Raw genomic sequence first — 15,690 nt, 5'->3', positions numbered from 1 at the left:
ACGGAGTGGCACGTCAAGTGTTTATCTTTTTCTGTGTTTTCTGCGTACTATATTTATCGAATTTCCTGCGTGTTTTTCTGTGTAAGAAATTTAATCTCGCGTTTCTGTGAGTGTAAATTAATTCACTCTATTGCGCAATAGTTGAGCACTGAACAGCCACCTACATAGTACGTTAACGTATCAGCGTCGACTGCTTGTACATCAGGAGGGTAGCAAGCTGCATTTCTAGGATTCTGTCTGCTTTTATAGTTCACAGACAGACAGTCGTGCGAAATACTTTTGAACACGTTTTCTGAAAACTCCCTTCAGCAGCTAGCTCGGCAGCCCACATGCAATGGAAATATCTTAGACCTTGAAGCTACAAATAGCTAGACCTTATCGAAAGTGTCAGTACAGAAACGCGGATAAGCGAACATGATGTCACTATAACAACTATTATTACTAAAGTTAATAAATCAGTCAAGAACACTAGGAGAGTGTTTCTACTAAATAGAGAAGATAAGCAGTTGTTTGCATTTCACTTAGACAGTGAATTGATATCATTTAGTTCCAGTAAGAAGGATGTAGAGGAATTCTGGGCAATGTTTAAGCTGAAAATCCTAATCTGGAGAGTTACATGACTAGCAAGTGAATAAAGGATGGAAAAAATCCTGCATGGCTTAGTAACGAAATTCGGAAGATGCTGTGGAAGCAGATGTTGTTGCATTCTCGAGTCAAAAGAGAACGCACAAATGACGACAGGCGATGATCAGTAGAGGTTCGTGCGCCTGTGAAAATATCTATTCACGTACCACACAGCAACTAGCACCTTCACACCTTAACAATAGATCTGGCAGAGGACCAGAGAAAGTTCTGGTCGTATGTAAAATCGCTAAGCGGGTCTGAGGCTTCCATTCAGTCCCTTGTTGACCAGTCTTGTGCGGCAGTTGAAGATAGCAAAACGAAAGCCATAGTAATCAATTTCAGTCGTTCACATAGGGGAATCGTACAAACATATCGGCATTTGACCATCGGAGGGACTCCAGTATGGACGACAGATTAACAAGCGTCCATGGCGTAGAGAAACAACTCAATGATTTGAAAGCAAATAAATCAGCAAGTCAGGATGGAATCCCAATTCGGTTTTATAAAGAGTACTCTACGGCATTGGCCCCTTATCTAGCCTGCACTTATCGTGAATCTCTCGCCCAGCACGAAGTCCCAAGTGACTGAAAATGTGCATAGGTGACGCCAGTATATAAGAAGGGTAAAAGAACGGACCCCCCCCCCCCCCCAAGTTATAAACCAATATCCCTAACTTCGGTTTACTGCAGAATCCTTGAACGTGTTCCCAGTTCGAATATACTGAACTTTCTTGAGATTGAAAAGCTTACAACCACGAATCAGCAAGGTTTTAGAAAAAATCGCTCGTGTGAAACTCAGCTTGCCCTTTTCTCACATGACGTACTGCGAACTGTGGATGAAGGACAACAAGCAGATTCCATATTTCTAGATTTCCGGGAAGTTTTTGACACGGTGCCTAATTGCTGGCTGTTAACGAAAGCACGAGCATAAGGGACAAGTTCACAGACATGTGGAAGGTTCGAAGACATCTTAAGTAACATAACCCAGTACATCATCGTCGACTTCCAGTGTTCATCAGAGACAATGGTATCGCCAGGAGTGTCCCAGCGAAGAGTGGCAGGATAGCTGTTGTTCTCTGTATACATAAATGATTTGGAGGACAGGGTGGGGAGCAATATGCGGTTGTTTGATGATGGTGCTGTGGATTACGTTAAGGTGTCGAAGTTGAGTGACTGTGGGAAAATACAAAATGACTTACACAAAATTTCTAGTTGGTGTGATGAATGGCAGCCAGCTCTGAATGTGAAAGAATGTAAGTCAATTCGGATGAGTAGGAAGAGTAAACGTGTAGTGTTCAGATACAGTGTTACTAGCGTCTAGTTTGACACAGTTAAGTCGTTTTAACTGGACGTAACGTTGCAAACCGATATAAAATGGAACGAGCGTGTGAGATCTGCCGGCGTGTGGCCGAGCGGTTGTAGGCGCTTCAGTCTAGAACCGCGCTGCCGCTACGGTCGCAGGTTCGAATCCTGCCTCGGGCGTGGATATGTGTGATGTCCTTAGGTTGGTTAGGTTTAAATAGTTCTAAGTCTAGGGGACTGATGACCTCAGATGTTAAGCCCCATAGTGCTTAGAGCTATTTTTGTGTGGGAGCTAAGGTAGGGAAGGTGAATGGTCGACTTTTGTTTATTGGGAGAATTTTGGGAAAGAGTGGTTCGCCTGTAAAGGAGACAGCATATAAGACGCTGGTGCGACATGTTCTTGTGTATTGCTTGAGGCCGGACTGGAGGAAGGCATCAAAGCACTTCAAAAGCGGGCTGCTGTATTTGTTACCGATAGATTCGAACAACACTTAAGTGTTACGGAGATACTTCGGGAACTCAAATTCGAATCACTGGAGGAAAGGAGACGTTCTTTTCGAGAAACACTGTTGAGAAAATTTAGAGAACCGACATTTGAAGCTGACTGCCAAACGATTCTACTGCCGCCAACATACATTGCGCGTTAAGGGCCACGAAGAAAAGATATGAGAATTTAGGGCTCATTGGAGGTACATAGCCGGATGTTTTTCCGTCGCTCTATTTGCGAGTATAACAGGAAATGACTAGTAGAGGTACAGTGTACCCTACACCACGCACCGTACGGTTGCTTGCGGAGTATCTATGTATATGTAGATGTAGATCCAACAGCTAGTGAGTCGTTTTAGATTCACCATCTCAACAAACTCACTGGGCGAGCTCAGCACGCTCACGGGTCAGTAATTTTGTGGGAAGGAGTGGGCTTCCCCTGGCTTACTGAGCATCAGGACCTTTGCCGTCTTCCAAAAGGCAGGGAAGCGTTGGTGTCGTAGGATGGCATTCGTGATGTTAAATATTCTGTGTCTTTATCCGTGGACTTCATGAGGAGACGGTTCTGAATGCCGTCGAGACTGGGAGGATTTATAACTGAGGACTACTTAATAGCCCACGTGGTTTCCATGTCTCCGAGCCTGGGCGAAATCACCTCCGGGCACCATTTCCATGCGTATCAGACAAGCATGCGTATCTGAGTGACAGTATATTGTGAAGATACAGACACTGTATAAACACAGATATTGTAACCACAAGTGATGCACCTGTGTCTGAACGGGACAAAATGGCAATATACTATTTGTCTCACTGCACGGGAATCTCGAATTGTGCGAGCAAAATGACTGTGACCACGTGTCATATGAAAGTTTTTGAGGCCCATCTTTATACAGAATGAATGAGGGACTTCAGCTGTTCAATATAAAACGTCAAATCAAAAACACTTTCACCCGTTCTATATCTCAAATTTTATTTTACTTATGTGACCAATTTCGGCGTTTCACTACGCCTTCTTCAGGCCCCCTGACCGATGTTTTGTAAGACTCGAATCTCATGTGCAATCGGAATAGGGGCCAGCATTCAGTAATTAATATCTGTGCTAAAAGGAACTCGTTAAACCTCGGCTACACGATAAATCAGTCTAATCTAAAAGCCATAAATTCAACTAAATGCCTAGGTATTACAATTACGAGCAACTTTAATTGGATGAAACACATAGAAAATGTTGTGTGGAGGCTAACCAAAAACTGCGTTTTATTGGCAGGACACTTAGAAAATGTAACAGACCTACTAAGGAGACTGCTTACACTACGCTTGTCCGTTCTCTTTTAGATTACTGCTGCGCGGTGTGGGATCCTTACCAGATAGAATTGACGGAGTACATCTAAAAAGTTCAAAGAAGGCCAGCATGTTTTGTATTACCGCGAAATATGGGATAGAGTATTTACTAAGATGGTATCTGTTCTTTCTGACATGTCCGAAAGAACAGATACCATCGGTGACCAAGCAGCTCGTTAGAATGAAATTACAATGAAATGAACACCCTTAGCTGCTTACAGGCGTTGACATACGTCAACGGGGAAAGATGAAAATGTGTGCCCCGACCGGGACTCGAACCCGGGATCTCCTGCTTACATGGCAGACGCTGTGTCCATCTGAGCCACCGAGGACACAGAGGATAGCGTGACTGCAGGGATTTATCTCTGGCACGCCTCCCGCGAAACGCCTGTAAGCAGCTAAGGGTGTTCATTTCATTGTAATGGGAGAGAGTGTCACAGAAATTATACGCGATTTGGGCTGGACATCATTAAAAGAAAGGAGTCTTTCGTTGCAACGGAATCTTCTCACGAAATCCCTATCACCAACTTTCTCCTCCGAATGCGAAAATATTTTGTTGACGCCGACCTTCATAGGGAGGAACGATCACCACGATAAAATAAGGGAAATCAGAGTTCGTACGGAAAGATATAGGTGTTCATTCTTTCCGCGTGCTATACGAGATTGGAATAGTAGAGAATTGTGAAGGTGGTTCGATGAACCCTCTGCCAGGCACTTAAATGTGATTTGCAGAGTATCCATGTAGATGTAGATGTACTTTTACAACAACGCGATCCATTCGTTCATCAATTGCAGACTGTTAGACTAACATGTACATGAGATTGGATTCTTCCGACACGTCGGTCTGGAGGCCTGAGGTGGGGTAATGAAATGCCAAAACTGAGGGGATAAGTAAAAGAAATTTCAAATATTGACGTTTTATATGGAATTTTTGATCAGTCCTGGAAGTGTGCTCGTGTAACCGAAATGATTAAGGCGATCACTCGCATTAAGCGAGAGATTCGGGTTCGAATCCCGGACCGGCACAAATTTTCATATTTCACAAACAGCTGACTTCAATGCATAATCACAGAATGCGAACCTATTTCGTAACGTTTACTAGAACTGTAATCGTCCGTGACAGTGTCATTGTACTGAGACGATTCAGACACTATATAAACAGACACACTATAACAATCAGTGATGAATATAAAAGGACACTTGGCGTCTCCAGGAAGCGCCGACGAACATTTCGTCTCAAATAAAAGCTATTACCTGTGACGTGGTTTATCAGCCCTAGACGTTTGACTTAAAATGTAAGTTTACATCTCCATTGTAAAGTAAACTGCAGCAATCACAGCCACAGTATTTCCATCTAGGCTAGTTTTACCAGTAATCGATTCTACTGACTTTCGGAAAACCTGCAGAAGAACGGGTAGTCGTTATACCTCCTTCTTCATTCTTCTGATAGTCTTTGCCTCCTTATCCAATGTGGGTGGAAAGGCTTTGTTCCGTGATTGATGCACATTCTTGCCACAGCAATTATCACCTTTCTCATTACTTTTCGGATGCAAGGAGAATTCGTAAGTTGAATAGGCCACTGCGGTGTATTGAATGCTACTACTCTATTATACTTGTAAATAATAGATTTGAGCTATCAGTCGTCCTTTTTAAACTTTATTGGCAGATCTAGATCTCAGCTAGAGACTAGCCATTCTCAATGCACTATCATTTTTGATCATTACATGCATTGATCAAAAATGATAGTGCATTGAGAATGGCTAGTTTCTAGCTGAAATCTAGATCTGCCAATAAAATTAAAAAATGACGACTGATAGCTGAAATCTATTATTTACAAGTCAATACAACAGTCGCTGCGTGCAATGGCCTTCTAAACGGAAGGTAACCTGATTCTTTTATGCATTCATCACAAAGAAATTTGGTAAACTATCAAACGCGATGGCAGGAGAGTTGTTTGTATCTACGAGTATTATAGCGCATGGGATGCAGTCTAATGAAAAATGCTCCTTACTGCGGCCTCGAATTACATTTGGCGGAACCATCAGACAGGTGGACCTTTCTCCCTTACTTTTGTTACGGTTTTACACTGAGGTGACTAAAGTGAATGGATATCTCCTAATATCGTGTCGGACCTCATCTAGCACGACATAGCGCAGCGCTTCGACGTGGGATGGAATCAACAAGTCGTTGGGAGTCCCCTGCAGAAATATTGAGCCGCGCTGCTTCTGTAGCCGTCCATAACAGCGAAAGTGTTGCCGTGCAGGATTTTGTGCACATACTGACCTCTCAAGTTTATCCCATAAATCCTCTATGCGACTGATGTCGGGCGATCTGCGTAGCCATTTCATTCGCTCGAACTGTTCAGAATGTTCTTCAGATCAGTCGTGAACAACTGTGGCCCGGTGACATGGTGCAGCGTCGCCGATAAAAACGCCGTCGTAGTTTGGGAACATGAAGTCCATGAATGGTTGTAAATGGTCTCCAAGTAGCGGAACATAACCATTTCCAGCCCACATCATTATGCAGCCACCACCAGCTTGCACAGGCCTTATTCACAAATTTTGTCCATGGCTTCATGGGGTCTGCGCCCCACTCTAACCCTACCATCAGCTCTTACTGACTGAAATCGGGACTCATCTGACTAGGCCACGGTTTAGGGTCCAACCGATATGGTCACGAGCGCAGGAGACGCGCTGCAGACGATGTGCTGTCAGCAAAGACACTCGGGTCGGTCTTCTGCTGCCATAGCCCATTAAGACCAAATTCCATCACACTGTCCTAACGGATACGTTAGTCTTACGACCCTCATTGATTTTTGCAGTTATTTCACGCAGTGATGCTTGTCTGTTATCAATGACAAGCCGCTGCTCTCGGTCGTTAAGTGAAGACCGTCGACTACTGCGTTGTCCACGGCAAGACGTAATGCCTGTTGATATTCTCGGCCTATTCCTGACAGTGTGGATCACGGAATATTGAGTTCCCTAGCAATATTCGAAGTGGAATGTCCCTTGCGTCTAGCTCAAGCTATCATCCCGTGCTAAAAGTCTGTTAAAAACCGTCCTGCGGCCTTAACAATATTGGAAAGCTTTTCGTGTGAATCACCGGAGTACAAATGACGGTTCCACCCAATGCATTACCCTTTTATACCTTGTGTATGCAATGCTACCGCCATCTGTATGTGCACATATCTCTGTCCTATTGCTTTAGTCACCTCACTGCCGCGCGGCTACAACTAAACTTTCTCTATTTAATACGTTATTACACGGGCACTAGTTACCGTACGTGTACCAAACTTGGTAGCACTAATGTCAAGAGTATGGGGTGCATGATTTCCATGCGACACAGATTCGCCGTCCACTTCCAACAATGCCCACCATATGTCGTGATCAGTCATCTTGATTCATAGTCTCACACACCTGACCAGTCCTAGTGCACTTCTTGACGAGCCAACATGAGCTTGGAGCCGGCCGCGGTGGTCTGGCGGTTCTAGGCGCTCAGTCTGGAGCCGCGCGACTGCTACGGTCGCAGGTTCGAATCCTGCCTCGAGCATGGATGTGTGTGATGTCCTTAGGTTAGTTAGGATTAAGTAGTTCTAAGTTCTAGGGGACTGATGACTATAGATGTTAAGTCCCATAGCGTTCAGAGCCATTTGAACCATGAGCTTGGACAAAAGGAGCAGGGCAATATTGGTGAAGCTCTATTATTAAAACAACAGTAATGCTGTAGCTTCCTTCGAGAATATCTCCGGCTGAAAGGATTACGGTAGGATCCTTTTCCTCCACCTACTGTGAGGAGCATGATGTAGTTTAATCAGCTGGAGAACTGGGCGTCGCTCCGCGAAGAGGCCGACGACCAGTTGCACCACAGGCGGTTGATGAAATCGCTGTTGCTATGGCAGACAATGCTGCGCGAAATTCCCGATCGTCAGGCAGCGCACGTGCTGCGTCACATCCCGTGGTTCACTGTACTGAAGGTGCTTCGAACTATTCTCAAATGTATCTGTACTAGATCCATATCGTACAGCGGCTTGCACCACAGGACGCACAACGACGTGTTGACTTCACTCTCGACTTTCTCGCAAGGATTGAAGGTGATGAAGGCTGGCCCTGGACCATCCTATGGACAGACGAAGTTAATTTTTCTATGACATACAGAAATGCCGAGTGTGGGGATCTTCACCTCCAGTCACTCTGCATGAAGTTCCTCTGTATGATGTACGTGTCACCCTATGATGTGGCTTCACGGCTACGTTCATCATCGGCCCACTCATTTCTGAACAGGTTGGCGCTCAAGGACCGAAACATCCAGTGTGACTGGCCAACGTTACTGCGATATGCTTCGACAGCATATCATATTAGCCCTGCAGGATAGAGACGCATTCAGCTGAATAGTTTTCATGTAAGACGTTGCCCCACGGCACATCGATCGTAAAGTTCACCTGCTTCTCCGAAACACATTTGGGAACAATCAAATTATCAGCCGATCGTTTCCAAATTCTAGTCCAGCACGACAACCTTATCTCACTCCCTGTGTTTTCTGGTTGTGGGGCTACCTGAAGGACAGGGTTTACCAGGGGAATGTTCACACAATTGCTGATCTGAAGGGCAGCATATCAGGTAGCCAGCATGCATACGGACATGCTTCGATCCGCTGTGCAAGATGCAATCCCGCGCTTTCATACACTTCTGGACACTGATGGATGGCATATTCTACATTTACTTCTACATTTATACTCCGCAAGCCACCCAACGGTGTGTGGCGGAGGGCACTTTACATGCCATTGTCATTACCTCCCTTTTCTGTTCCAGTCGCGTACAGTTCGCGGGAAGAACGACTGCCGGAAAGCCTCCGTGCGGGCTCGAATCTCTCTAATTTTACATTCGTGATCTCCTCGGGAGGTATAAGTAGGGGGAAGCAATATATTCGATACCTCATCCAGAAACGCACCCTCTCGAAACCTGGACAGCAAGCTACACCGCGATGCAGAGCGCCTCTCTTGCAGAGTCTGCCACTAGAGTTTGCTAAACATCTCCGTAACGCTATCACTGTTACCAAATAACCCTGTGACGACACGCGCCGCTCCTCTTTCGATCTTCTCTATCTCCTCTGTCAACCCGACCTGGCACGGATCCCACACTGATGAGCAATACTCAAGTATAGGTCGAACGAGTGTTTTGTAAGCCACTTCCATCGTTGATGGACTACATTTTCTAAGGACTCTCCCAATGAATCTCAACCTGGCACCCGCCTTACCTTGTCCGCAGCTCGTGGTCGTGCGGTAGCGTTCTCGCTTCCCACGCCCGGGTTCCCGGGTTCGATTCCCGGCGGGGTCAGGGATTTTCTCTGCCTCGTGATGACTGGGTGTTGTGTGATGTCCTTAGGTTAGTTAGGTTTAAGTAGTTCTAAGTTCTAGGGGACTGATGACCATAGATGTTAAGTCCCATAGTGCTCAGAGCCATTTGAACCCGCCTTACCAACAATTAATTTTATATGATTTTTCCACTTCAAATCGTTTCGTACGCATACTCCCAGATGTTTTACAGAAGTAACTGCTACCAGTGTTTGTTCCGCTATCATATAATCATACAATAAAGGATCCTTCTTTCTATGCATTCGCAATAAACTACATTTGTCTATGTTAAGAGTCAGTTGCCACTCCCTGCACCAAGTGCCTATCCGGTTCAGATCTTCCTGCATTTCGCTGCAATTTTCTAATGCTGCAGCTTCTCTTTATACTATAGCACCATCCGCGAAAAGCCGCATGGAATTTTCGACACTATCTGCTAGGACATTTATATATATTGTGAAAAGGAATGGTCCCATAACACTCCGCTGTGGTACGCCAGAGGTTACTTTAAAGTCTGTAGACGTCTCTCCATTGATAACAACATGTTGTGTTCTGTCTGCTAAAAACTCTTCAATCCAGCCACACAGCTGGTGTGATATTCCATAGGCTCTTACTTTGTTTATCAGGCGACAGTGCGGAACTGTATCGAACGCCTTCCGGAAGTCAAGGAAAATGGCATCTACCTGGGAGCCTGTATCTAATATTTTCTTGGTCTCATGAACAAATAAAGCGAGTTGGGTCTCACACGATCGCTGTTTCCGGAATCCATGTTAATTCCTACAGAGGAGATTCTGGGTTTCCAGAAATGACGTGATACGCGAGCAAAATACATGTTCTAAAATTCTACAACAGATCTATAGGCCTACAGTTTTGCGCATCTGCTCGACGACCCTTCTTGAGAACTGGGACTACCCGTGCTCTTTTCCAATCATTTGGAACCTTCCATTCCTCTAGAGATTTGCGGTACACGGCTGTTAGGAGGGGGCAAGTTATTTCGCGTACTCTGTGTAGAATCGAATTGGTATCCCGTCAGGTCCAGTAGGACTTTCCTCTGTTGAGTGATTCCAGTTGCTTTTCTATTCCTTGGACACTTATTGCGATGTCAGCCATTTTTTCGTTCGTGCGAGGATTTAGAGAAGGAGCTGCAGTGCGGTCTTCCTCTGTGAAACAGCTTTGGAAAAAGGTGTTTAGTATATCAGCTTTACGCGTGTCCTCCTCTGTTTCATCATCCCAGAGTGTCTGGATATTGAGCCCCTTTTGTAGCAATAATGATACCGGTATGTAATGGTATGATGTACCGTAGCAGCACATTAAAAGTGTTTCAAATGAACTGAATCTGCATTATTTCTCTTCCCAATGTCCTTGATGTTAACGCTACCAAGTATAGCCATCGAACGGTAATTTGTTTCCATTTATGGCGTGTTAAATAGGGAAAGTTTAATTAAAACCATTCGGTATTACCCCAGTTGCTGTTGCCAATGGCTTGCACTGCTGTAGAGCTGCACTCCACGTACTGGCTTCTGGCCACGCGCCTGCGCTCTCTCGTGCCCTGTTGGGTGCCGGTAGACTTTAGAGGCCTCGCTTTGACAGCCATGGTGGAGGCGGAGCGGCAGCGGCTGGAGCAGCTGACGGCGGGCTGGGACGACCCCACCAACGTGGACTGGGGGCCGCCCGACGACAGCGAGCCGCCCCCGTCCGCGGGGGCGGACTCTGCCGGCACGGAGCACGACGCGGAGGCCATGAGCGCACAGGACGCCGAGCCACGCATCTTCCCGCCGGGGCAGACCTTCAAGTGCATCGCACTCTACAACTACACGGTACGTATTTCTTGTGTGTTACATTCACATATACGACAATCAGATTTGAGACAGTTTAATATCTACAACTCCACTAGGGTCCCAGATAAATGGACAGAATTAAATAATATAGCAGACAATTACAAGCTGAGTTCAATAGAGGGAGATCATGGAGACACAGACAGAGAGGACGGAGATCTTCAACTAATGATAGCAGTACTGAGGAACTCGATGATCATATTACTGATAATGATACAGACACAGAGCTGGATAATTTAACTGATTCACACCTGTAACATTTTGTTGTAAAACTTTGTATAAATTTACGTAAAAAACTGTAATTATATGTGGCAATGTGTAGTAGTATTGAATGCTAAATATGAATGGCATTAGAGTATGTTTAGATATAGAATAGGGTAGAATATTGCTGGTGAGAGGGCCATTGCTCGATGATATCATTCCGAGCCCTGCCCCTCACACCAGCATCACAACACACACATGCACAAAAAAAAGATGTATTAACCACTAGATGTTGGACATGGACACACGATACGAGAACTAGTATTTAGTACGAAGCCAAGAGTGGTAAGGCTCGAGGAATGTTCCGAGGTTTTCTTCTCATGGCCTTGTTGGTGTAGGGATACTTAGTAAATATCACTTTGTTTTTTGTATTTATGAGTTGGTATACTTCAAATTATGATAATTAAAGATTATTTTGTATTATTAATATTTAAAATTATAAGTATGTTTGTTTGTATTTTCTTTTTCTTTGCTAATTATTAAATGCTGCTCAGTTGTTGACTAAAACTGCCTGACACTGTACTTGGTCCGCCCCCACGGGGCGGGACACGGGCAACGGGACATCAGTAACTCAAGTTCGTATATGTATTAGATCAGTATGTGGAGGTTTGATGGGTCTATGTTCATTACTATGTGGATTTTCCCTTGTTCTTGACACTGAGTTACTGATGTGACGGCTAAGAGACCAACTGCAGTAGTACAGCCCGCTTTTTTATACAGGCAGCAGGCTTATTTGGCAAGCAGCAAATGAAAAAAGAAAAGAAAAAAAAGTGGTACGTACGGATCTCCCAAATGCAGACGGGTAACATATCGCAGGACATTCGGCAACGCAAAACACTGGTAACGCCTTGAGGGAGAGACTAAAGTTTATTACACTGTAGGAAATACAGCAAGCAGCCACAAGTCTTTTTTTTAATTGTTATTTTGTACTGTTATTAGTTTCAGGCCTGCGCCCATCATCAAACAGTAGCGTAGACTTCTTTGCAAGTTTTACATTTGTGTCCTAAAGTATAACGCAGGTTTTTGTGGTTACATAATTTTGCATTTATACACTGAAGAGCCAAAGAAACTGGCACACGTACCTAATATGGTGTACGGCCCCAGCGGGCACGCAGAAGTGCCGTAGGAGGACGTGGCATGGACTCGACTAATGTCTGAAGTAGTGCTGGAGGGAACTGACACCATGAATCCTGCAGTAGTATCCATAAATCCGAATAAGAGTACGAGGGAGTGCGATCTCTTCTGAACAGCACGTTGCAAGGCATTCCAAATATGATCAATTATGTTCATGTCTGGGGAGTTTGGTGGCCAGCGGATGCGTTTAAACTCAGAAGAGTGTTCCTGGAGTCACTCTGTAGCAATTCTGGATGTGTGGGGTGTCGCACTATCCTGCTGGAACTGCACAATGCCGGAATGCACTATGGAGGTGAATGGATGGAGGTGATCAGACAGTAAGCTTACGTACGTGTCATGTGTCAGGGGTCCTATATCACTCCATCTGCACATGCCCCACAACATTACAGAGCCTTCAGAAGCTTGAACAGTCCTCAGCTGACATACAGGGTCCATTGGCTCAAATGGTTCTGAGCACTATGGGACTTAACTGCTGAGGTCATCAGTCCCCTAGAACTTAGAACTACTTAAACCTGACTAACCTAAGGACATCGCACAAATCCATGCCCGAGGCAGGATTCAAACCTGCGACCGTAGCGGTCGCGCGGTTCCAGACTGTAGCGCCTAGAACTGCTCGGCCACTCCGACAGGTCAGGGTCCATTGGGTCATGATGTTGCCTCTGTACCCGTACAGATACAATTTGAAACGAGACTCGCCCGACCATGTAACACGTTTCCAGTCATCAACAGTCCAATGTCAGTGCTGACGGGCCACGGCGAGGCGTAAAGCTTTGAGTTGCGTAGTCATCAAGGGTGCACGAGTGGTCCTTCGGTTCCGAAAACCCATATTGATGATGATTCATTGAATGGTTCGCACGCTGACGCTTATTGATCATGCACCATTGAAATATGCAGCAATTTGCACTAAGGATTGCACTTCCGTCACGCTGAACGATTGTCTTCAGTCGTCGTTGTTCCCGTTCTTGCAGGATCTATTCCCGGCTGCAGTGATGTTAGGGATTTGATATTATACCGAATTCCTGATATTTACGTACACTCGTGAAAGGGTCGTAGGGGAAAATACCCATTTCATCGCTATCTCGGAGATGCTGTGTCCCATCGCTCGTGCGCCGACTATAATACCACATTCAAACTCACTTAAATCTTGATAAGCTGTCATTGTAGCAGCAGCAACCGATCTGACAACTGTACCAGACTCTTGTTGTGGCTTATATACGCAGCGCCGAATTCTGCCTGTTTACATATCTAGCCGGCCGTTGTGGCCGAGCGGTTCTAGGCGCTTCAGTCCGGAACCGCGCTGCTGCTACGGTCGCAGGTTCGAATCCTGCCTCGGGCATGGATGTGTGTGATGCCCTTAGGTTAGTTAGGTTTAAGTAGTTCTAAGTCTAGGGGACTGATGACCTCCGATGTTAAGTCCCATAGTGCTTAGAGCCATTTGAACCACTTGTTTACATATCTCTGTTGTGATTAAGCATGCCTATACCAGTTTCTTTGGGGCTTCTGTACATACGCTCTATAACTGCATACTTCATTAAAAAGATCCCATTTACATATTATAAGGCAGAGATTTGATCTTCCTTTGCGATCCGTGCTGATCAATGAACTGCTAAATACAAGATGGCATACACATCGGCTACTGATAAGATGTGCCAAAGAACGTGATATGTGTACAGATATGGCACACTTCTTGAGTAATTGCGAAGGTACTTCTACGTAGTACAGATAATTTTATACGGTTACACATTTATGTAAGAAAATGAAACACCCAAAGCCTTCCTCATGCTGCCATTTTCTAGTTGTCTCTCCAACCGTCAACTATCAAGTTAGTTGATAGTTGATGGTTGTAGAGACATCATCACGATTACAGGCAGTCTGCGAAAACCATTACAGATGTTGGTCACTGATTCATCGTGCATGCGGATGGTGTTAACCCTATCGACATCAGCTAAGGTGCATTGAACCACTGAAACTCGTAGCCATACAATAAATGACATCATAAGGACGGCTGTAAGTGTTTCAATTTCTTACTGATGCATCGTGTATACGGATGGTTTTAACCCTCTAGGCATCGGCTAAACTCTGAAGATGGTGCACTGAAGCACTGAAACTGGTAGCCATTCAGTAAATGACATCATAAGGACGGTTTTAGGTATTTCAGTTTCTTTCGTAAGTGAACGGCTAAGGTCCCACAGATCTCCAGTCACAAGGATGGACATACAAAAGCATTAATTGTTTAGGTTTGAAAAATGTTGGTAATGCCCAAAGAAGAATTTTCTTTCGAAAAATTAATTATCATTTCTTTCATTTCAAATTATAGAAATTGTATGAAATTTTTTAAGTACATTTTGTTTTTTAATTGAACTGATCATTCAGGCTGCAGTCAGGTTTACTGTGGATGCGGTTGTATATTTCTAGTTCCTTGTACAAATTCATATGAACTCCTTTTACGGCAAAGCGTAATACCCCTAAGTTTTATTCACTGCTTAACTCTGTGTTTCCATGCTGGAACAAGTCAGAAGCGCAGTTTGGCTTATTTAGGTTGTTGAGACGGACAGCATCCCTGTGTTCGCGGTATCGTATGTTGAAAGACCTACCAGTTTGGCCAATGTAAAATTTAGGACACACAGCACAATTTAGTTTACAAAGGCTGTTGTGGGTTGGCAGGAGAGCCAACACCGGGTTACTAGAGGAAGCCGAACGGCACGCGTTTAAGCTCAGGCAGGCTGGCGTGAGGTCTGGAACAGGACAAGGAAATTAGAATTTAGAAAAAACGGACGTAGCTGGTGGAATACTTAACTTTAATCCATAAATGGTGAACATCGCTCTTGAAGGTACATTAATCACAGTATCAACAGTAACTGGTAATGGCGCCTTGCTAGGTCGTAGCAAATGACGTAGCTGAAGGCTATGCTAACTATCGTCTCGCCAAATGAGAGCGTATCTTGTCAGTGAACCATCGCTAGCAAAGCCGGTTGTACAACTGGGGCGAGTGCTAGGAAGTCTCTCTAGACCTGCCGTGTGGCGGCGCCCGGTCTGCAATCACTGATAGTGACGACACGCGGGTCCGACGTATACTAACGGACCGCGACCGATTTAAAGGCTACCACCTAGCAAGTGTGGTGTCTGGCGGTGACACCACAAAGGCTGTAATAGCGGTCTACTTCATTTTATAAGTTTAAGTTATGTATAATTTTGTCTTTCATTTTATTGTTTGTGGAAAAACTAATATTGATGTTTTTGGCACGTAGTAAGTTTTCAATCTGATGTAACACTATACTAATCAATGGTGTGCAGACATGTTTCACAGAGTTTGAACAACTATTGGTGATAAGTGGTTTGATTTGGACTTACAGCCATCTTTATT

The 15,690-nt window shown here is 44.7% G+C and overlaps 1 protein-coding gene across 1 annotated transcript in view; it reads left to right on the top strand.

Annotated features, from left to right (window-relative positions):
- The window catches only part of LOC124795860 (protein nervous wreck), a 737,145-nt gene that overhangs the window by 646,388 nt on the left and 75,067 nt on the right, over positions 1-15,690 (top strand). Inside the window, exon 15 of the mRNA XM_047259941.1 lies at positions 10,687-10,913. Within this exon, the coding sequence (XP_047115897.1) occupies positions 10,687-10,913 (227 nt within the window). The remainder of the gene's footprint in view (positions 1-10,686; positions 10,914-15,690) is intronic.

The sequence above is a fragment of the Schistocerca piceifrons genome, chromosome 4, assembly GCF_021461385.2.
Source record: "Schistocerca piceifrons isolate TAMUIC-IGC-003096 chromosome 4, iqSchPice1.1, whole genome shotgun sequence".
Classification (NCBI taxonomy): Eukaryota; Metazoa; Arthropoda; class Insecta; order Orthoptera; family Acrididae; genus Schistocerca; species Schistocerca piceifrons.
Note: the sequence above shows the minus strand (reverse complement) of the source record. Positions and strands in the feature narration are given on the sequence as shown.